At 38.5% G+C, this 22538-nt stretch overlaps 1 protein-coding gene across 3 annotated transcripts; it reads left to right on the top strand.

Annotated features, from left to right (window-relative positions):
* Positions 1 to 859: 859 nt before the first annotated feature.
* On the top strand, positions 860 to 22183 carry rgs8 (regulator of G protein signaling 8). 3 transcript variants are annotated; one of them, XM_044200245.1, is made up of 5 exons: positions 860 to 1105; positions 12992 to 13105; positions 15076 to 15137; positions 18937 to 19103; positions 20003 to 22183. In XM_044200245.1, the coding sequence occupies exons 2-5, from the start codon at positions 13005 to 13007 to the stop codon at positions 20195 to 20197; spliced, it is 525 nt and encodes a 174-aa protein (XP_044056180.1). In that variant the 5' UTR covers positions 860 to 1105; positions 12992 to 13004; the 3' UTR covers positions 20198 to 22183. The 3 variants fall into 3 exon arrangements, with proteins under 3 accessions (XP_044056180.1, XP_044056181.1, XP_044056182.1); XM_044200246.1 differs by having other exon boundaries at positions 862 to 1105; positions 12995 to 13105; XM_044200247.1 differs by lacking the exon at positions 860 to 1105 and adding an exon at positions 12085 to 12215.
* The last annotated feature ends 355 nt before the right edge of the window (positions 22184 to 22538 follow it).

Below are 22538 nucleotides of genomic sequence, written 5' to 3'. Positions count from 1 at the left end.
TGTTACATGACATCATTCTGTGCACAGATGCATACACGGTAGTGACCCGGAGGAGTTTACCTTTACATTATTCTTTACATTGATGGCATGAAGACTGTGCTTCACAGAAAAAAATGCTTTAATTTATTTATACAGTTTGCTTATATACTAGAGTGCATGTTTACATTGAGGCATGCAGAAATGTCTGAATGTAGAGAATATGTTGTGGTCTGTGCTTCTAGCGAGCAAAATACATGGAATTGTATTATACTGTATATCTTAATCTGTGAAATATTGAGTCTTGCCCAATCATTAGGTCTGCTTTATAGTCTTTATGCGCTAATCATTCTTCCCTTTGTCTTTTTCTGTCAGGTTCTAACGATTATTTACATAATCTAATATATCAGTAATCTGTCAATTCAGTTTCCGTGACAAGTTCTGAAAGCCAAGTTAACATCTTCACATAGCTTGTTTTGTCCACTTAGGAGTTGAAACCCCCAAAATATTCAACAAAAAGCTGAAAATCATCACATTTGGAAAGCTGGAACCATCAAATGTGCATTTTGCTTGACAGATTACTTTCACATTTTCAAAATTGTCAAAAAAATGAAACCCAATCGATTAATCAACTCGTTCTTTCAGCACGGAATAAAAGCAGATGTGTTATTCAAATCACTTCAACAGATTTATTCCAGACTCTGCACCTACACCCCCACCCCCACCCCTCCTTTCCCTACACATTTACGTTTCAATCTCTTCACCCACAACATCACTTCACCACTTCACAGATGTGCTCGTGTTGTCCTTGGAGAGTTCCCTGTGCAAACAAAGCCCCTTTCCCCCTCCGTCTCTCTCTGCTTCCACCCCCTCTGCCTCTCCCTCTATCCATCTCGGCTCCTCTCTCCCCCCATGATTTCACACCATTGAGCATGCCGCGTGTAGCTCCCACTTGCTGGCATCAGAAACACTAGATATCTTCAGATCCGAGCTGTGCAGATTTATACAAGTACACACCAGCATTGGCTAGACGGAGGCTGCGTTCTGCCAAAACACACGTTGGGGATAGGCAGTGATAAAACAGAAGGAGAGAAAGAGTCCAGCAGCTCTTGCACACACCGGACTCAAGGTAAAGGATCCATATTCATTTGTTGGATGGCAGTGTTATATAATTCATCTGTGGACACAGAGCTCTAGGCATTATGTGGGTCTTTGTCATTCTTAATGGTTCATGGGGCCGATTATTATCTGCAGCTTTGAATGGAGGCTTACTGTTAAATCAGGGAAAACACTGTTGATGAAGTGATTTGACGTGTATGTGGCTAATATTGGAAACAGTAATCAAACTATTGCAGGAGAGAAATACATAGTTGTCTCCTATTACCTATTATCTAGCTAATTTTATGAGTATTTGTGTACACTTTGTGTGGCTGCATGTCCAAATTTCCAAAGTGTTACTCAAGCATGCTTTCAGTACCATTTCCTGTGACCACTATTGAAAATCAGTTTGCACCCTCCCACCTTCCCTCCCTTGATGCTGAAAGCTCTGAGGGCTTTTCAGTCCAGTAAATGTCACTCATCAGAGCTTTAAAAGATGGAGTAGGGCTTTGAAGCCCACACAAGTGCCACCTCAGGGTGAGGTGTATCCAGACCCCTTCCATAACGCTCAGATGTTTCAGTTTTGAACCCTTGTACTCCTACTTGCCCTATCTTTGTATGTCATTGACAATATACTCGTCATATCTCGTGAAGTGTTAATTAGTGAGCATTACAGGTACTGGTAGGAGGATTTTGTTATCTTTTGACAGGTCCAGGCTGGCTGATTCCCACTGCTTCCAGTCTTTGTGCTAAGCTAAGCTAGGTGGCCAATGGCAATAGCTTCTTATGTATCATACAAACATATATGGTATCGATCTTCTCACCAACTCTTGCAAGAAAGCGAATGAGCTTTCTTTCCAAAATGTGTTATTATATTCTTTAACCAAGTGCTTTGAGCTCCCTAAACATTACAATAAAATGTTAATCATGCACAAGTTACCAGGAGCAGATATCGTAGGAAAACAAATAAAATATATTGACAGTGAATGTTTCTAAGACATATTCAATATGAACATTTTACCTTGGTAGTGAGCAGTTTGCAGACACATATAATATAAGTCAAGTCATTTTAATTTTTATTCATCCCAATACCACAAATTTGTCTCAAGGGGCTTTACAATCTCTACAGCATTCAACATCCCCTGAACATCCCCAAAAAAATCCTCTAAAAGGGCAAAAAATGGAAGAAAGCCCAGGAAGAGCAACAGAGGAGGGATTCCTCCTCCAGGACAGACAGACATGCAATTGATGTTCTGATATTAATAGATGTTAACTCGTTATGTTGTGAAGCATAATCCAGGGGCGTCGCTGTGCCCTGTGGTCGAAGGTGCATACCATGTAATCGCAATGTGTCCGGAATTTGATTCCAGCTAGGGACCTTTGTTGTATGTCCTCCCCCTTGCTCTCGCTCCATGTTTTCTGCTCATCCCTGCCGTTAACTGTCAGGTAAAAGAAATCTCAGATGTAGATATTTAAAAATCTAGGTATATAAAACCAAAACTATCTGCATGGTTGGATACCACTGGAGGTAAGTGAACAATCTGTTTTGAACTTTGACAAGCAAGGCACGTAGCCAATACAGAAGCATACAAATTCTGTTGTAAACTGTTTAAGAGCTAAGTGACTCTAGGTCTGCTGTCACAGTGTGCAGCAGTATTGTCACCACATGTGGTGATTCAACCAAGTGAGCAAGTGCACTACTGTAGCTCAACACTACAAGTCAGTGTGTCCTTGCTGCATGCATATGACAAGACAGTTTCAAATCCTACTCAAGAGCAATGCTTTCAGTAGACAGAGCGACATGCCTAGGAGTGGAGCCGCTTTCTGCAATGCAAAATAAATCCCTGAAACAAACTGAATACATAAATGGCTAAAGACAGGATGAGTGATTATGCGTATCACTGAGCAGTTAAAGCTGGAAGGAACAAAGCGTAGGTCCAGATTTAAAAACCACTAGACTGGTGACTGGTTGGATGTGCTAATCCGCTGCAAATATCCAGAATGTTTACAAACACATGACAGCTAATTTGCTTTTCTTCAGTCAGCCACAGAATTGATAAATTCCTTCCAGGCTTCCTGTACCTGAATAAAACTCTATCTTTGTTCTGTAAAGTTTGATCCAAGATTAAAAAGCTAAGGTTTGCATGTATATTTCTCCTCCAGACAGCACTGGATTGTTATCGCTCGTTAGCAAAACCCAACTAAAGCCTAAAATCACGAATAATTTGTCAGTAGTTCATTCTTACTGTTCTTATCCTAACCTGAAACAAGAAATTCAGGACCATACAAAAGCCCATTCAGTCCAGTCACATCCCATCATATTCGGATATAGCCTACAGTAGATGACACGCTCTAAATTTATCACCAAGCAAAATGTTCTCCAGAAGCTGATGCAAGTCTGTAGTGTGCCCTTATCATCCTGAACATCACTGGCACGCATGTGCTTTTAATAGTCCTGTCCAGCCAGTGACAGGCAGATTTACTTGTAATCTGACATAGCTAGCTGTGAGTCAAATACTTGGTCAAAAATTGAGAAGCCTTGTCTGCCCTCTCTTTAACCCTAAGGTGAGTGAGAGTGGTAAGAGCTTCAAGCACAGTCAATTTTGAGATTTGTCTGAGGTGAAAGCAATACGCATAACAGATTTTTAATACAGAATATAAAGATTTCAAGAGGCATGCAATACTGTGACAGTAGCTGTGAAAAGCTGATTAGGTTTCTAAACATACTGTGCTGAATGAAAATTGATCATTTTGCCAGTGATTGTGCTTGATTTTAGTTGATTTTAATTCATTTACACACCTCAAAGTTAAAGCGACACTAATCAGTGTGCTACCTGCCCAGCAACAAACAGCAGGCAGACAAAGCGAGTGGCTGGTAAACATAGTGGAACATTTAGCAGCTTTTAGCAGAGTTTGTGGCGACAAACAGAGAGTGAAAGGAGAGTGAATTTTGGACTTACATTTGCAGGTCAGCAGAAACACGACTCCAAATGAATGCAAATTTTGCTCTGTGCATGCTGGATGTGTAAATAGGCAGTTGGTTGGTAACACGTTTGCTTTGAGTCCATAAGGCCACCAAGTAGCCAAAACAATGATTAGCACTGCTTTAACTTTTGTGTTACTATTGACATGTCTGCCCAGTGGCTAATGCGTTCGTCAAATGGCGAGTCATGATAACCCTTTGGACTGATTAACGAGATAGCTAATCTGGTTAATTGGGCTGCATGGCTAGCTAAGGTTAAAGATGTTTTATGTGTAACACTTATCACAATTTGGAGAAACAACTACCTTATCAGGAAACTGACTTGTAATTAAAAAGTTTTTGAAAAAATTAAATAGTGGTGAAAAAAAAACGTTTAACTGACCCTCTTACAACAATAAATAAGCTATTTGCAAACACCACATGATGCCATAACTTGGCTTGGCTTATCACATTCATGCATACTAGAGGGATGACAATTACTAATGAGCAAAACCTCATTTAATCTTCATTAGCAAAAAACAGTCTTTTGTTTATTAAGAATGATTAATTAATAATGTGTCCCAAAAATGTTTCCCCTCTGACTGTACCATATGCACCTGAAAACAGTTTCTGCTTGCTGGCTGTTCCTAAACCAGCTGCTTACATATTACAAAGAGGCTTTCCACTTCTAGGAAGAAACAAGCAACCCAGTTAAAAGCACAAAAGACGACTCTTTAACAGATGTAAATGGTAATGACAAAACAAGCATGTATTACCCATACAGAGTAAAATAAGATTATATATTAATTTAATTTGGTCATCTATTACTTCCATTTTTGCAGTCATTATCATAAGCACATATGATAAAAAATAAATTATGAACATAGTAATATTTGTAGCGCAGATGGACAATCTTATCAGGTTGCCAAACAACCTGCAGAGATAGATATGTACCGTGTCCCTGTAAAGCTTGCCCAGCGCATTTCTATTCTTTTGGAGATTAAATTACAAACTGCTGAAGCTTGTGAACTGGACACAGATTAAGTTGATAGAAAATAGATAGATAGAGGTGGGCCTGTGCGGCGGGGGGAGTGACATTAATCTAACCGTACATGAGTGTACCTTTCTGAGTAGAAAGTAGATGAAAATAGCATCAGAGTGTTATGCCCTGAAAAGCCCCAGGCCAGCTTTATCCCGGGTTGACTTATCAGACTGTTGAAGTGAGCAATGTGCTCAGGTGTCATCACAGGAAGCCTCATAGGAGTGAGGGACCGCAGAGTGGAACATGATGTATAGTAAGGAACATGATTCACATGAGTCGAAAGTTTTAAGTTTATTACTCATATGGAATTGTTTTCTAATATTCTGTCCCCATCGTGGACATTATTTAATTGGAGGTGGACATAATGTTAGAAACACCTTGAAGTTATGCATTCCTGTGCATAACAAGAGCTCATTCACTTTGTTTTTTATTTAGTTCATTTATTCAGTTTATAGCACTTTTACTGAAACAGACTTTACAAACTGCTTCACATTAGAGGATAAAAGGAAAAGAACAATCACAAAATGACATAATATGATGACTCCGATGTAAATAAAAAGAATGATAAAAATTTACCACACAGTAATTAAACAAAATTCAAATTAAAACATTTATTTTACAAATCGTTGTGTATACTGCAAAAAAACAAAAAACACACATGATCCTCTATTATAAATATCAGTTTATGTGTGGGAAATCCATGTTTTTTGTGTTCATGCAACGTTTATACATCTGACCACAGGTCTTTTGCCTTTTTCTCATTCTCTACACTCTATATTCCCTGAAGCATTTTCTGAGCTGGCCTTGACACAACAGGACTCTGTTTACTGTAAACAGCAGTGGCCAGTGTCCTCTGGCACAGGGAAAATACACGTGGGAATAAAAAAAATTACTTTAAACCAACTACTCCTTTTAAAAAGATCTGTTACTGTGTCAGAAAAGGCTCATCATTTTCACTTTTACCAACATTCACCATCACTTTTTGCCTTTGTATTGAGTTGCCTTGCAAGACAACAACAACACAAGGCACAAGGAGACAAGTCAGTGACAAGCAATGGTGTTTGTAGCTGCAAGCGTTTCTGGATCAGAGTAGCAGCGAGTGGCTCCTGAGGGCAGAGTGTGTTGTGGATGGTCCTGTCCTGAAACCTACCTGAGCCAGCCGAGCACAGCAGACGTCTGCCAGGACAGAAAAAAAACCCAAATCAGCCATGATTCCTAGTTCTGTTGTTCCTAATGGTGGCAACACATCAGATAGTCTGACACATACTTTTGTGGGCAGTCGGGCTTCCGCTCTCTGGGCAGGATACACACAAATACACACATGCAAACACACAAGTGCAAGACCACAGTTCTGCTCTTGTGACTCAAGTCCCAAATCTGACAACTTGGCTGTAGAGAGGAAAGGGACATGTCTGGACTTGACAAAACTGAATTGCTGTTCAGTCACCCAGGATAACTTGTCAGCTGAGTCACAGTGCATCTTAATTAGCCTGAAAGCATCTAGAACTGTGTCTTGGAATGAATAGAGAGTGAAAGTTAGATGAATGTGATCACATTTTGAAACATTTGTCCCTGATTACACCTAAATATGAGAAACGTCCAGTACATTTAAACATCCCTGTCTGTTGCTTGTTCAGCATTTACCTCAGCTGTAATAATCTTTGGCATTTAATGAGCAAATGCCTTTCTCTTTTGTTTCTTTTATTATCTCTCTTATGTAGCAAAATAGAAATTCAACCTATAACTTGAAAGCGTTTGTTATTTACTGTAACACTGACCTATTTTTTCCCCACCACATATGTGTATGTCTGCAAATTCTGTGATTGTATGCCACTGTCAATATTTCTAAAATCTCTCTCATTAGTTCTGAGGAACTTGATGATCCCTTTAGTAGCATTTGGTTTCTGACCTTGTATTCTCTTAAAAAAGAAAGAAACACCACACACAGCGTCTTTGAAGCAAAGCAATCGACACAGCTCAGTGGTTCTGAAGATCTTGAGATAGGACAAGCAAATGACCCTGTTTGGATATGTGAGAGACAGCTACTGATAAGTGAGGCTGTGGGAAGGCAGGACAGGTCCAGTGATATTGTGAAGGACTGGAGTAGACATGTTAACATTCACAAACATTTGACATGTTAAGAAATATCCTTATTTGCTGTGTTGCCGAGAGTTAAATGAGAAGATGAATGCCACTCTCATGTCTGTAAGGTAAATATGAAGCTGGAGCAAGCAGAAGATATTGCAGAGCATATTCATTTGAATTTGCTCTGTGTAGATCAATCTGATCTATTCATTATTATACAAACCCACGGTTCATAATCACTTTGCAGCATGTCAGCTAATACTACACATAGCTATAGAACTGCAGGGTGTCTTCTGTCAGCATCCAGAAATGAGGACATGGAGGGAAATCTGAAAACCTGCATTGCACCAAGTTAGGTAACATCAAAGAAGCTGTTCATACACACACACACACACACACACACACACAGAGACACAACTTCCATGATCTAGATTTTTACTTCTTAATCCACCAACACCAACGGACATCTCAGATACTGGAGGTCTAGCGGATGTTGCCTGTACTTTTAGATTCATGAGACGTACTTGTGTATATCTCAGACATTAGAGTGCTGTTGCTGTTTTTAGCCTCTTTCCTCCAGGGGCAGACCTTGCTGCATGGCTGAATAGAACATGCACTGCTTGATCCTGACTACATGGATTTGTCAGGGATTTTTATAAATAGCTCAGTGGCAGCACGTGTCTGCGCCATACTGCAGATGAAGAATGCAGATCACAACAGCCAGAGAGATACAAATTTGTCAAAATAGAGGAGGAGAGGCAAGGGGAGAAGGTACAACAGGAGCAGGGAGAGGTCTGTTATCATATTATTGACAGTTTGGCACCCAGCAAACAGACTTATCAATATGTCCACGTCTCTCCTCATCAACTCCACTTGATGACCTTTGTCTGCTGAAAATGCACATGCTGACACACATACAAATTCAACCACAATAAATTGTTGATTTCCACTTCGAATATTAATTTATTAATTAAAGCTGCGGTCCAATGTGCCAATATTTAGTATTTGAATAACATAACAATTCAGGGCCAGATGTGTTTACGTGAAATTCAAAGTACTAATTACAGTCTGACTGCGATATGTCGATGCATTACAATCTTCGTGAAATAACCTCTAATTTTTACTTATCAATTATCTAATTATGCAATCTGTGAATGGGGGTGCCTACACAACCGTTTGAAGGAAGAGGGGCTTAAAAAGCATAACTCAATGGAGGAATTCGACAGAGATGAAGCCATCAACAAGGCAAGACAAGCCAAGTTTATTTGTACTGCACCTTTCAGCAACAAGTCAATTCAAAGTGATTTATGTGATTTATTTACTCTCCACTAAAACCTAAACAAAGATATATATATATATATATATATATATATATATATATATATATATATATATATATATATATATATATATATATATATATATATATATATAAAATTCGAATTGAGAAAAAATCTTACCACAAGATCCATTCAGTACCTTTTCTGGAGCTTTTGATCAGTCTTCCTTAGCAGATGGAGTTGCCCAGTTGTCATGGAATAATAAAGGTTAAGCACTTTAAGGACTTCTCGTGATCTGCTGGGGAAGACTGTGTGATAGCTTCAGAACTGCTACTAAATGGACCTTGTGGTGAGATGGTTTTGTTAATTACTGTTAAAAATCCCCATCATTTTGGCCATTGTGTCTTTTTCTACACCTCAAAGCCAGTCTATTAACCTGGTATATAAGCTGACTAATGACCAGAATGCCATTAAATTTGCTGAGAAAAATCACGTTCCCCGGAGGATGTTTCCAATTAATTTTAGTGATCCCCTGACCTTTTCTCTAGCACCAACCTTACACCAACATTTCACTTGCACACAGTATGTTATATGATTCTATGATCTTTTGTATGCATTTCATCTTTAACTTTACATTTGTAGCCTCCCTGGCTATAGGGCTTTAAGAACAGCAATGTGTCCTGTATTAGTGAAAGTGTTGTTGGCATTACTGCTGTCATTGTATGAGAAAGTCATCCTAACATCACTCTTTTATAACCTTCCACAAGTCTATGGAGAAGTCTGATGTAAAACTCGACCCTCACCAGTGAACTTAAGTGAATTCAAAGTCTGCTACACTCAAAATAGCGCTGCCCATTATATTTTTATAATCCACTCTGAAAATAAGTATTCATTAAGGAACGAAATGCACCTTGAGATTATGACTCACATAGATGACACGCAAACTACTCTTCCAGTCCAGCGCATCTGTTTTATACATAACATCTGATACATACCATGGGTGTTTCTGGAGCAGAAAGCATCATATCTACAGTGCATCCAAAACAAGCTGCACAAAAGTGTTTTGCTTCCTCAGATTTATTCTTGATTGGTTAGAAAAGCTTCTGAAAGAGCATGTAAGCTATTTACTTTCCACTAAAACCCAAACAAATGCTCCTCACTGGAGAGTGTGGCAGGTTTCATTGATGTTTTTTTAAACTAATGTTCTTTATGTAAAAACTCATCTATGTACCTCTCTGATACTCGCACTTGATGGCAAAGCAGACTGCCATCCAATTTTCATTTAAAGGCAATGTCAACAACCCAAACACAAATGCACATGCTGTCTCTCATGCACGCACACACACACACATATATATAATACCTCAAAAAAACCTGTCAGAGGTAAATGGAGGACACAAAGTGAAATTTTAAAAAGCATTGGCGTTCATGTGGCAGATGAAGCCCATTAGTTCCAGCAAATGGCTTTTGGCTGTCTAATTAACAGTACATCTCATGCAATGTTCCCAATTCAAGGTCCAAGCATCAAAGCAATCCACTGCTCCAACTCTACTACTGCACTTGATACCATTCAAGAGACAGGAACACTAAAAATAAAGAAGAACATGAAATAGTGGATTTTTAAAGTGAATGGGCAAATTCTATGAATGGAAGGATGGATGAAGTTGTTTTAGTGAAACTTCGTCATCGTCCATTAGATTACTCTGGAGACTTTTACACATTGATTTTCTTGATTGATTGTACAGTCAACCATCATGTCTGTGCTTGACTATGGCGAAAACAAATTGATGCAGTTTATCATTGTGCTTTGTGTTTCATTACAGGAGATAAATATCATACTGACTGTGTACTATATGAAAAAGTAGACTGGTCCTCACTAGCTTCAAGAAGAGAACTACATTCTATCGTTTCATTTATAAAGTTCTCCTGCAAAAGCTGCCTCAGTATATCTGTTCTCTTCTCTTTAAATTTAAAACCACTGCTCACAAAAACAGAACGCAGGTCTGTTCAGCTTCTTATCCCTCAAATAAATACTGAACTGGGGAAGACTAACTTCCACTACTTTGCACCTTATAAATAGAATGAATTTCTTATTACTTACTTGAATTATTTAAAACTAGAATGTTTCCTCCAACTGGCCGATTTTAAACTTTTAGCTTCAAATCTGTTTAGTGATGTGCTGTTGTTATGTCTGGCTATGTTTGTTTTTCTTTCTTTGTGCTGTACTCGGGTCCCTTTTGCAAAAGAGATCTTGATCTCAATGAGATTACCTGATTAAAAAAAGATTATATACTGTATATATAAAGTCAAGGCAGCATCATGTAAATGTAGCATTGCAAAATATGCATTTTCAGGTTGTAGAGTTCTCTCATTAATGTATAACACATAAACCCTCCTTTTGATATGCCTTGTCTGAGGTCCATATGGTGAACGTGTAGCTGGAGCCAGCATCCAGTTTGCATTGGCACAAAGACTGGTGACAGGGGGAAACAGTTAGCCTAGCTCTGTCCAAAGGTAAAAAATATCCACCTGCCAGCACCTCTAAAGCTCACTAGTTAACACCTTATAACTCGTTTGTTTAATCAAAACATAGTCAAAAATATAGTCCAGCACATTACTCCCCACAAATTATTGTTTTTACACTTTGGTTTTCGTTGAACAAACATATAATGTGTTATTTAGTGAGATTTAGAGGTGCTAGGAGGCGGTTATTGTTACCTTGTGACAGAGCCAGGCTAGCTGTTTCCCCCTATTTCCAGTTTTTGTGCTAAGCTAAGCTAACTGGCTGTGGCTGCATTTAGCGCAGTGATGAGCGATCAGTTTATTGTAAAAGGATAAAAAACCTAGCCTTAATGACAACAAAAAGCAAAATCAGAAGCAATATTCATTCATCAATTCATTTGTTATAGTCCTCAATTTCCTCTGTCATGGGCCCTTACATTCAAGAGTGAAGCTTGGAGGATTTTCCCTGAATGTATTAAGACTGTTTGTCTATCCATCCAATGGTTTTCATTTATTTTTCTTGTGAAATAGACCTACTTTTACAGAAATGTTTGGCCTTTGATGGAGCATCTTTATGACCATGCTCCATCTGGAGTGACCCATGTGTCCCGGAGGCAGAACACTGACAAATAGTACATGACAGCAGCAGTGTACAAATAAGATGGGACAGCCTGTGATGAGAGATGGGGATATGGTTCATTTTAGTGCGTTCAAATCTCCATTTGAGATAAGTGGAGGGTTTTTTTTTTTTATCGTGATCACAATTAAGGACCAGCTTAAAGATTCTATATAAACATTCAATTGTCTATTTTCCATAGCCAACAAATAAATAAACCTAACTAGTATATATTTTTTTATTTTTTTATTCTGTTGGATCATTGTAGCTATTGCCAGCCAGTGTCCTAGCACAATGATCAGTTTGATGATTAATAAATTAGCAGGACAGTAGAGCATCTACCACATCTTCAATATAGAAATAAAATGCAGAGAGCACAGAGCTACAAAGCACATGCGTAATTCAAGCTTGAGGATGTTAGTGAAATTATTAGAGACAGTGCTGCCTCCGTATCTCAGCCTCTGTAGAACTCAGTTGCAGTTATGAATTGTTGTGTAGGAGGTTTTCTACACTCAAACAAGAAACCTTATCAGGATGTGAATTTGAGTATCAGGGATGTTTGAAGCTCCCTTCTGAATGAGGCAGAACCATACTGAATCAGCTTTTTGCCTATGGAGTTGCACCTGTTGTCTACATCCAGTCCAGTCCTATCCAGTAAGTTGGCTTAATCTCTTTGCATCTTGTTTCTTCCAATCAGTTTATTCATCAGGTCACCCAACAATATTTAAGAAGTTATGCATAGTCTAAATATCTAAAGGGGCAGCCCAACTACATGAAGCTAAAACATTTGATTAGCCACCTTAGCAACAGCTAAAATATGACTGCAGTGTTCTTGATGGTGCCGAGCTTACAGTTAAAATGCATTTTTAAGGTTGATTGGTCTCTAATTGCAGTAACTGAAAACACTAACAAATACAAGCACTTAGCATTATTATCACTTTAACCTTCAATTATGCAGGAAAATTAACTGAACATAGTTGCAATTTTCCTCTTATGCTTTGGGTTCACATTCATGCAGCTCCACACACTCAAAACAACAGTTTCTTGCTGATGGTCCGAGCTCTGTTTGGGTTGCGCTTTCCTCATCTATATTTCTGAAGCTGGTTCTTTTTAAACCCACAACCTACTGGTCACTACCTTGCATCTCAGTGGAATGGAAAAAAAGACGATTTTTTGTTTCTGTGTTCTGCATACATTGCAGACATGGAAGACGGTGTAGTCCCTCATTCGTCCAGGAGTGTTCTATCAGAGAAAAGGTTTCAGTCGTAGTCATCTGGACACTGTTTTCAGAATCAAGACGTTTCGGCTCCCATCCGGAAGTCATTCTCAATTGTCATTCTATAGTCATTCTCAATCTTTGTCACAAGATTTTAGCTGTATGCTGAGATATACCATCAGAAGAAAACATTAAGTATTGTGTGTTTTTTCAGCAGGATCAGCACAATGAAGACCAGACTTGGCTGCCTGTCCAACAAATCTGACTCCTACAGTGACTTCTCTGAGTTCCTGCCTCCTGCTCACGAAACCACCGCCAGGTGTCTGAAGTGAGTCTGCCAAAAAATCCTGTCTTTTTCTGTGGGACTACAAATTTGCAACAAATTAAAACTCAAGCTTCTGTTGTGTTAAATAACTCTCTAGATGCCACACTTGGCGTTCAAAGTTTGAACATCTTATGGAATTTATTTCAAATTTTTGAACATTAATAACATCCAGCCTCTAGATGACACACTCCCCCTCCCCCCTTCCATTCCATTCCAGTGTTTGCCAGTTCGTTGCACAAACTGCATATTTCATGGTCGAGTGGAGTGAGACAGACTCTGTCATGTCAAGTGATGAATCTTTCGTGATAGAGTAATGAATTAATTTTGCACCATATAGCTATACATTAGCTATAGATTTAGGTTACTTTATGCCGTGGTGTTTCATGTAACGTTATATTTGCTAATCTTAGGATATGGCTAGCTAGCTAACCCTTTTTTCCCCATCATTTAATAATTATAGGGGCCCTATATTGCAACACTTACCGTATAATGACATTTCAATCATCCTTACACTATAAAGACATTAGGTAAATATTTACATTTAAATCCAATCAAAGAGTACAGTATAGTACATTGTAGGGATGCTATCATAGCCTACAGCGCTCCACATTAGACAGACAGCTACAGTAAAAGTTGACATTAGCTAGCATTAGTATTACCGTGGTGTTGACCTAACATTAGTCAAAGTGTTTTCTTGCTGAAAACAAATCTGAGTGCCACACAGTATACAGATTAAATTGATAACATTTTTATGTAGATTAATATTTTTTCACTTTTCCTAAAAAAATATATTATGATATATTATGATGATCATTTAGAAGTTAATTGGTGTGAGTGAAGAGGATGCAGAGGACAGGGTTAGATGGAGGCACATGATTCGCTGTGGCGACCTCTGAAAGGGAACAGCCGAAAGGACAAGAAAAAAGAAGATGATGATCATTTTACAAATTTTGACGGGTCCAAAATGAATGTTTTGTTTATCTCTGTGTGAGGTGTCTGACATTTGGTTCCTGCTTCTAACAAGGTTTGGCGAGCCAATAGTATAACAATGTTGGTATCACATGGTATAGTTAAATATGCAGAACTGTCATTTTATGGGTTATTGTTCTTCGGACGATTAAGCTAAGATAGCTAATATGTGGTAACATCAGTGTCCGTTTTTTCCACACTAACTGGCAACTATACCACGTGATACCAACATCGTTGCCTAAAGCTAGCTAGCCATATCCTAAGATTACCATGGATAACGTTACAAGAAACACTACTGCACAAAGTAAACTAAATCTATAGCTAATGTATAATCTATAGCGAAAGATTCATCACTTGATATGACTGAGTCTGAGTCTCACTCCACTCGACCACGAAATATGTGGGTTGTGCAATGAACTGGCAACCACTGGAATGGAATGGAAGGGGGGAGGGGGAGTGCGTCATCTAGTGTCTGGATGTTATCAGTGTTATCAATAGCACCTTTAAAGCCTCCATTTGTCAATCAGGTAACCCAGCAAGGTGCTCAAACACATAATCATCATAAAAACTTTGTAGGAGAAACTTGAGGTAAAGGTTTGAAATTTACATTGTACATTATTATCGTAAAATGTGTTTCACAAATAGCTTAATGTTCCACATACCATCTACCAAGGTGGACAGGTACAATAACGTTATGTATCTCTTTAATCTCCAAGATAGTGTGTTATCCCATCATGTTTTCACCACTTCATAAAAGAGCTAGCTGTTGTTCTTCTTCTATCTCCTCTCCTTCCCCCTGTCATCATATGCAAATGTGACCAGGTATTACAATTACTTTACAGCCTTGAGCAGAAGAACCGCTGTGAGCTGAAGATAAATCATACATTAAATGTGGCTGCCCTTCAATAATACATACAGTACCATCTTGTGTTAAAAATGCATGAAAGTACAGTGGTTGGTTAGCATCTTACTCAGGCAGTTTCCTTTGGCTTTCTCTTCATCAGACTATCAACAGATGAAGTTGTTCGATGGTCAGAATCATTTGATCATCTTCTCTCTCACAAATGTAAGTAGACATTTTCTATTTTTCAGAGGTAACAGTCCCTAGTGCAGAAGTCACATACAGTCAGCATTAAGAAAATTAAAGCTAACTTAATGTAGTCCAGTCTTATGTAAGGGTCTCATTACTGTGTTGTGCGGACTACTTACCACATAAACCAAACACACATTGGCACAGACTCACTTGCACACATCCACCTGCACAAACAGGTTATGTGTTTATTTTCTAACTGCTAACAAGCTATGTGATGCAGCATCAGTGACATCAAACTCACTGAACGGACAGATCAAAGAAAATACAAGTGGATTCAGAGTACGTCCACTTTGTGTGATTTCTTCATTCAAATCACCATAAACACTCAGCACACACTGTCGCTCCCCTTTGACTAAAATCAACATTTGCCTGATGAAAACTTCTCTTTGAATATCAAGATGCTTGTGTTTTACTGAGCCCCGGAAGGTCACATGCTAAAAAACTGATGTGGAAATCTGCAACCTGTGTATTTATGGATTAATGAACTGATAAGTAAACCGTAAGTAGAAGAAAAATACTTATTCCAAAACAAGGAGACCAAGTTCATCTTGGTATGATTTCGGCTGTGATTTATATAAGAACTCTGATAGCTATTTCCTGGAAAACAACATCTTTCAGCTCAACAGGTGCCACAAGTGGAAACCAAGGAAAACAGTAGATACAGTACTCTATTTCACTGACAGGTGCACTGAGAAACTTAGTGCTGCAGCCTTGAGCAGTTAGAATCAAAGATAGACACAAAAGAAGGATCTCATGGACATGTATGTGATGTTTAGAGCTTTAATTACTGGACTGATTGTAGTTGTGATTTGAGCTGATTTATGATTTGACAAAGTTGATCCAAGTCTGTTGTAGTCTGACACAGTTGCGGTTGAGAAATGGGTGTAGGGTTTAAAGGTGCCCTGTAGAGTTTTTGACCACTAGTCAAATGTTTTAATGAGCGGGCAACTTTGTTTCTTTTGCTGTATTAGTATGCTCACGTGTAGGTGCACATAGTAGATACTATACACCTTCCTGCCAAATGCAAAGGGTGTTAATGCAAACATGCGTGCATGCGTCGCTACTCCATGATCAACAGTTAGTAATGGTAACCTGAGAATATATGTAGAAAATGAAGAAGAAACATGTTCAGCTACTGTAGGGCTGCAACTAACTACTATTTTCATTATCAATTAATCTGCCAATTATTTTCTCAATTGATTGACATAATTATTTTGTCTATAAAATGTCAGAAAATAGTAAAAAAAATAATTCCCAGTGTACTTTCCCAGAGCCCATAGTTACATCTTCAAATGTCTTGCTTTGTTTGGCCAATACTCCAAACATTAAATTCACAATAATATGAAACGGAGTTAAACAGCAAATGTTCATATTACAGAAGGTGGAACCAGAGGATGTTTGGTGTCTTTGCTTGACGAATGCCTTAAACGATAAATGGATTATCAAAATAGTTGCAGATGAATTGTCTTTCAATATATTAGTCAACAAGAAAACCACAGGTTTCCTTTCAGGATTTTAATCATTTGCCACAGTAGCTGCCAGTCTTTTCCACTCCAAGTAATGTTAAGCATATTTGATTTTTACACGTGGAAGTGAATCAATCAGTCACAGATGTGAGCGATGTGACTGCAAAATCCTTGCTTCCATCCACCACTTTTCTTTGCCTTTTCATGCCAATTGTTGGTGACGAATGTCTCTTTAATTTCTGTTTTTGTAATGTCACACACGTTTTTGTTCTTGTGGGATGTGAGTGCTTCGCGTCACAACTGTAATCCCTTCTGACTGCCAAAACTAAAAGTCAGTCATTTTGTCCTGAATCGCAGTTACATTTCAAAGTGTTCATCTGAGCTTGCAAAACTAGGGTGCACCACTTTTCATACAGGTCTGTCATCCAAGTGATTAACTCCATCATATCAAGCCCTGCGCTAACAAAGGGCTTAAAGACAGCCAGCCTTGACTGACAGAAAACTGTAAACATCCTGCACTTGCATGAACATTATCTGTTTTGTTCAGCTCAAGGTTATGACATAGCACCTTGGACACATAATCATTGGAAAGCTATTGTCACCCACGGAAAACATAAAGTTTGTTACAGAGCCAAAAATAGGGCCTTCTCCAGGCGGAGAGAGCGTGATACACCTGTGTATCCTGTTTCAATTGACCAAGCATTAAAGAGGTGAACTACAACATGTCCATTAACACACACACACACACACACACTCACACACACACATACATTACATAAGTAATGTCAAAACAATAGGAACATAGTACTGAATGTTCCCTTGATAGGATGTTACATTCACCTTGGCTTAATTTCATTTAAAAGGAGGGATAGTGAATTACACTTAGACCTGACTGCATTCTAGTGTCATTCGTCAGTGTGTAAAGCTGATTATGTGTGTACTGGGGCCCTGACCTGTGCACACGGTCAGCTGTTACGTGTCTTGTTAGTACAAGAACATTCTATGAGGTTGACAAGCAGCAGTGCTGTGCTTTTCAAGCATATTGCATCAAAGTTACAGTTTGTATTTTAGCTGAGGTTGTTATCCAGAGTGACATGCAAAGAATTGTGTTTCATTTCATTTAAAGAACTTAGCATAGCAGCCATGTTTTAAACTTAGCAACAGTGTATTTTTTAAATAATATCTTGGTTGATCCCAGTGTGCCTCATGATCACTCCTGAGTCTCCAGTGATTGTCTCAGCCGCAGCTGCCGTGCATTGTCCTTATTACTACCAGCTGCTCCTAATTTCTCTGATGTATTTAAGTTTGAGTCTCTGGACAGTCTCCACACAGTTCATTAAGTATCAAATATCAACACAGTTGTACCACCTGCATTGTAAATTTATCTTAGGGAAATCACAATACTTTTTCATCTTTCCAGTCTTTTTCATGTTAGCTTTTTTGACTAGATCTGCACAAAAACTAAAATACATTTTTGTGCAAAAATTAATTTTGGATTCATCCAAATTCTGATGCAGCTCTAGATGCAAGGTATTGTCTATTAAGTCCATAACTAATGTAGAGAAGTTTGCATTCTCAGCAGAGGTCTGCGCTCTCTGAGAGTTGTTCACAGTGTGTCACGAAGAAGACAAACCTTTCCTACGCTTTCCAGAAACTTCACGTAGACAAGAGGGAACACTGTTAAAGCTTCCCCGTTGCCACAGTTGGGGACTTCTTTAAACTGCAGCCGTGTGTGTGTGTAGCCCTGTGCCCATGTAAACCAGCATGTTGTTGTGTGTACACTCATTAGAATGTGTGTGTGTGTTTCTGTATGAGTAGTGTTGTTGCATATGCACAGATGGACCATCCCCTCTGTTCTGCCCAGCTTTATTAGGTAAACAGCAGAAATGGGAAGGGTGGAAATAACATGTCAACGTGACACAGGCCCATAGAAAAACATGCCCTTCCTCTGTGTTATCATCAATGGGGAACACATTAATTGATCACTTATCTTGACTGATGAAGACATAAAAAAATATCTCTTTGTGGGAGTATTTTGTTCTGATTTGTTTGTGTTCTATTCATGAGACCTGTTTCCCGCTTCTGGGAACAAGAGTGTGTACGCACTGGAAAAATGTCAACATAGGATGAAGGGTATTATCACATGATCAAAGTACTCTGTTGAAGGAAAAATAACATCCATATAAGAGGGAGTTCTCAGCTGCTGTACAGAAATAGGTGCTGCGCTGCAATACCAATCATGTTTTTGAAGTGTTTTTGTTGTTTTTACCTCGTCCCTTACCATCTGATTCATTTGTTCTTTCCAGATGGCCTGGCTGCCTTCCGGACGTTTCTCAGGACGGAGTTCAGTGACGAGAATATCGAGTTTTGGATGGCCTGCGAGGAGTACAAAAAAATCAAGAGCTCAACCAAGCTTGTGTCAAAAGCAAACAAGATTTTTAAGGAGTTCATTGATATTCAGGCACCAAGAGAGGTGTGTGTCTATCATAGCACATTGAGTAACTTTATGAACCCACCTCCAGCTTGTTTGTTCAGCTCATTTGCTGTTTTAGATTACTGACTGGCTCTTGATAACAAGTCCCCTGAACTAAACCACAAAATAAGTAATTTGTCATTGCCTTCCCAAATTAGCTTTTTCTGATCTTCCATTACTATGGTTAACGTTTGGTTAGGTTTAGGCAGCCAAACTACTTGGTTAAGGTTATGGAATGATCATGGTTACAAAAAAAAGAATTTCGTCAAGGTTAAGGAAATATTGTAGTAAAGGTTAAAAGAAATGACTTATGAATCCACTCTGACAGCCCAATAGGGAGGGGCTATTGGGCTCAGCTATGTGGAATTTTTTTAGGAAATTTGGAAATGGATTGAAATCTGATCCCTGATCAGTTCAACCACTGAATAGATGATATAACTTTTGTCTTTTGCTCGGAGTTCATAAATACGATTCATTCATGTGTTTGCATTGTCAGTTAGCTAACACTAGCTATACTGTTATTGCTGTAACTAAACTGCTGCAGTGCAGAAGTTACTCCTCTCCTGGTGTTTTTGGCAGTTGCCAAACAGCTTCAGGTACACTACTACTACCCTCTGAGCTGGAGGAGGGCTAACCCCGATTTGCATGTAGCCCGGGAAAACCAAGACGGATTGTAGTCCGATTTGTGATATGGCCAACAGAGTCACGCATATACAGTATGTGACTAAGTGTAAATTAAGTGTCTTAAATCTCATCTGGGTTTTATGAGAAAATTGAAATGACAAGTGTAAATGGGGCCAATGTTGCTATGTGTGATTATGATTATATGACTTAATGTGAGTGACCGTCCCCTTTTAAAAAAAAAAAAAACATTGTATTTGCTCTCCTTATCCTGGCAGGTAAACATTGACTACCGCACCAGAGAAAAGACTAAGCAGAGCCTGGAGGATCCATCCACAACCAGCCTCAATGAAGTCCAAGCTAAAGTCTACAGCCTCATGGAGAAAGACTCCTACCCACGATTCCTCAGGTCCAAGATGTATCAGGATATAGTCAACAGGGCGCATGCACAAGGCCAGCGGAGGTCTGTTTGACTGAATCTGATGAAGACCACAGAGAACATAAAACTGGACCTATACTGTAAATCATCTATTAACCCTTTGACATCATCTCTGAATACTGTGAATCTGCAAGGATGGGGCAACATGCTTGACTGTTTCCTTTGTCTGCATCAGCTCCATCCATGCAATCCCTCTAGTAAAGACGTGTCTTAGTAGACTGCATTGTACAGGAGGATTGGATGAGGGTAAGTTAATGGTTTTACCTCTACTTAGTGCTGGGCGATATGTCTGAAAATATAAAAACATTTTCTGTAATTCAAAATATTTATTTTGAGTCATAGCTGCTAAAAAATGGGCTTGAGAATGAAGACAGTGAGATGCAGCTGAAAGCTCAAACGATTTCAGCTCAAGAATCAAGTTTGAGTTGAGAATTGTTTTCAGTATGATTACATATCCCAAGATATATAAAACACAATGAATAAGAATGTCAGTATTTTACACAATAATTGACACATTTCAATGTCATAGCTATATTTTGGAGGACTTTGTCGTCATCATTTTTTTTAAAAAGAATTCCCACAAAATCCCTACAAAAAGTCCCACTATTGTTAGATGAGTCCTCTGATTGTAGACCGTTTAGGCAATGCTCAACATTGAACTGATGTTAGCTGTTTGCAGTCTTGGCTGGGGCACGACCTGTACATTAATTACCTTGTCCTTTATTTTTGGTCAGACATAAAATATATGAAATAACACCATTTTCTGACATTCTGTAACATTTTTGTCAACAATTTCACCATCTTTAGCTGAACTCCACACACACAACGCTTGCGGAAAACTGTGTACTTGACCAAAAGTAGAGTTGATTTTATTTCATCAGTCAAGGAAGAAATATACTGAGATAAATCATTATCGTTTTATCGCCCAGCACTTCCACTACATTTCCTCAATTCTTTGTGAAATAGACACTGTTGTATGCAGGTGACTAGACCTGTAGTGGTAGTTTGTGTGTTTACAACGAACAATCAAGTGAGTGAACACTTAATATCTGAAACTGTGCCAAACTAGATTGCACTTAGATATTGATATACCTACATAATCTTGTGTATTGTAAACTCTTGCAGGTATTCTATGTGACATTAAATGTGGAGTATAAAGAAGGGTTGCATTAATTTTTGCCTTCAATTCACTGAATTCAGGAAGTGGAAATGTGCTTTGATCCCTGTTGAACTTCTGATATGTGCAGTGCATCCTGATTGGACCAATCATTCGTGGCCATCCAGGATTCTGCAGTGATTATCATTAATTTAGTTTCAATTAGGTTTGATTACATTTAATGATGGTACTTCAATGACATGGCTTTAATCTGTTTCATTGGCTTTAAAAAAGTTTGACAAAATTATTCATTATTTGGAATAAAGTTTGCAAGTGCTGACTAAAAAGTCATTGAAACACCTTACTAAAATGGAAACTGCAGTGGATTACATAACTAATTTTCTAAAGTAAACAGTATAATCAGCAGTCAGTGCTTCATTAAACTGAATATTGAACATTGGTCTCCAAATCCAGTTAGAAGTGAATTGAGAGTGACAGCCCGACCCCCATAGAATCTGTTCTGAGTTGAAAAATGTGTTGTGTAATTTCCAAAATTATTTTCAGCATGATGCAACACTGAGAATAAGTATTTCGATAGTCTTTGACGTGTACAGTATGTTATGAAAATGACTGCAAAAAACAACTTAAATCTAGAATATGTCAGTAACTTGACAAATGTGTTTTGAAATGTGCTCCCTCAGCATTTGCACTCCTTTTTAAATAAGCTGATCGAAAAGATTTCCTGAGTATTTCAGGGGAGACAAATATTTTCAGTAGTGCATGTGTCCTGTATATGCCAAACTGTTGGAAATACAACAAAACTGGCTGAACAACATCGTCCTACTGTATATTGTATGTTTTGCTGTGTTCCACATGAATCTGACCTCCCCCTATTTTTTGCAATTAAAAATGAATCAGCATCTATATTTTGTGCACTGCGTGACTTCATTCTGATGATACCAGAAGGGTATTAGAGCTATAAAAATGCATTCATCCACTGATCAGACAGAGGGATTGACCTCGATTCCAATGCCATTTTATAACAGCAATGAAACCAGACCAAAAAAAAATCCTCTAATAAATGAAAACCCAGTCCTCAATCTCGGGTGATTCATCACACTTTCAAAATTCATTTTTGGAGAAGCAACTTAGGATTGTAATGTCTGATTTCCATTTACCATTCTACTGGAATAACTAGCAGGCAATAGATGTAATGAAAATTAAAATAACTGGCTGATGATCAACAAAGTCAGTTAATTGCTTTGCAAATGGCAGAGAA

Source organism: Siniperca chuatsi, linkage group LG6 (genome assembly GCF_020085105.1).
Source record: "Siniperca chuatsi isolate FFG_IHB_CAS linkage group LG6, ASM2008510v1, whole genome shotgun sequence".
Taxonomy (NCBI): Eukaryota; Metazoa; Chordata; class Actinopteri; order Centrarchiformes; family Sinipercidae; genus Siniperca; species Siniperca chuatsi.
This window is presented reverse-complemented; position numbering and strand designations above follow the sequence as displayed.

Bases quoted from the DNA above. Each gene is read 5' to 3' on its own strand.
- rgs8 (XM_044200245.1), top strand. From the start codon at position 13,005: ATGAAGACCAGACTTGGCTGCCTGTCCAACAAATCTGACTCCTACAGT. The intron at 13,106-15,075 runs GTGAGTCTGCCA...TCTCTTCATCAG, and splicing joins ACCACCGCCAGGTGTCTGAA to ACTATCAACAGATGAAGTTG. The intron at 19,104-20,002 runs GTGTGTGTCTAT...TTATCCTGGCAG, and splicing joins ATATTCAGGCACCAAGAGAG to GTAAACATTGACTACCGCAC.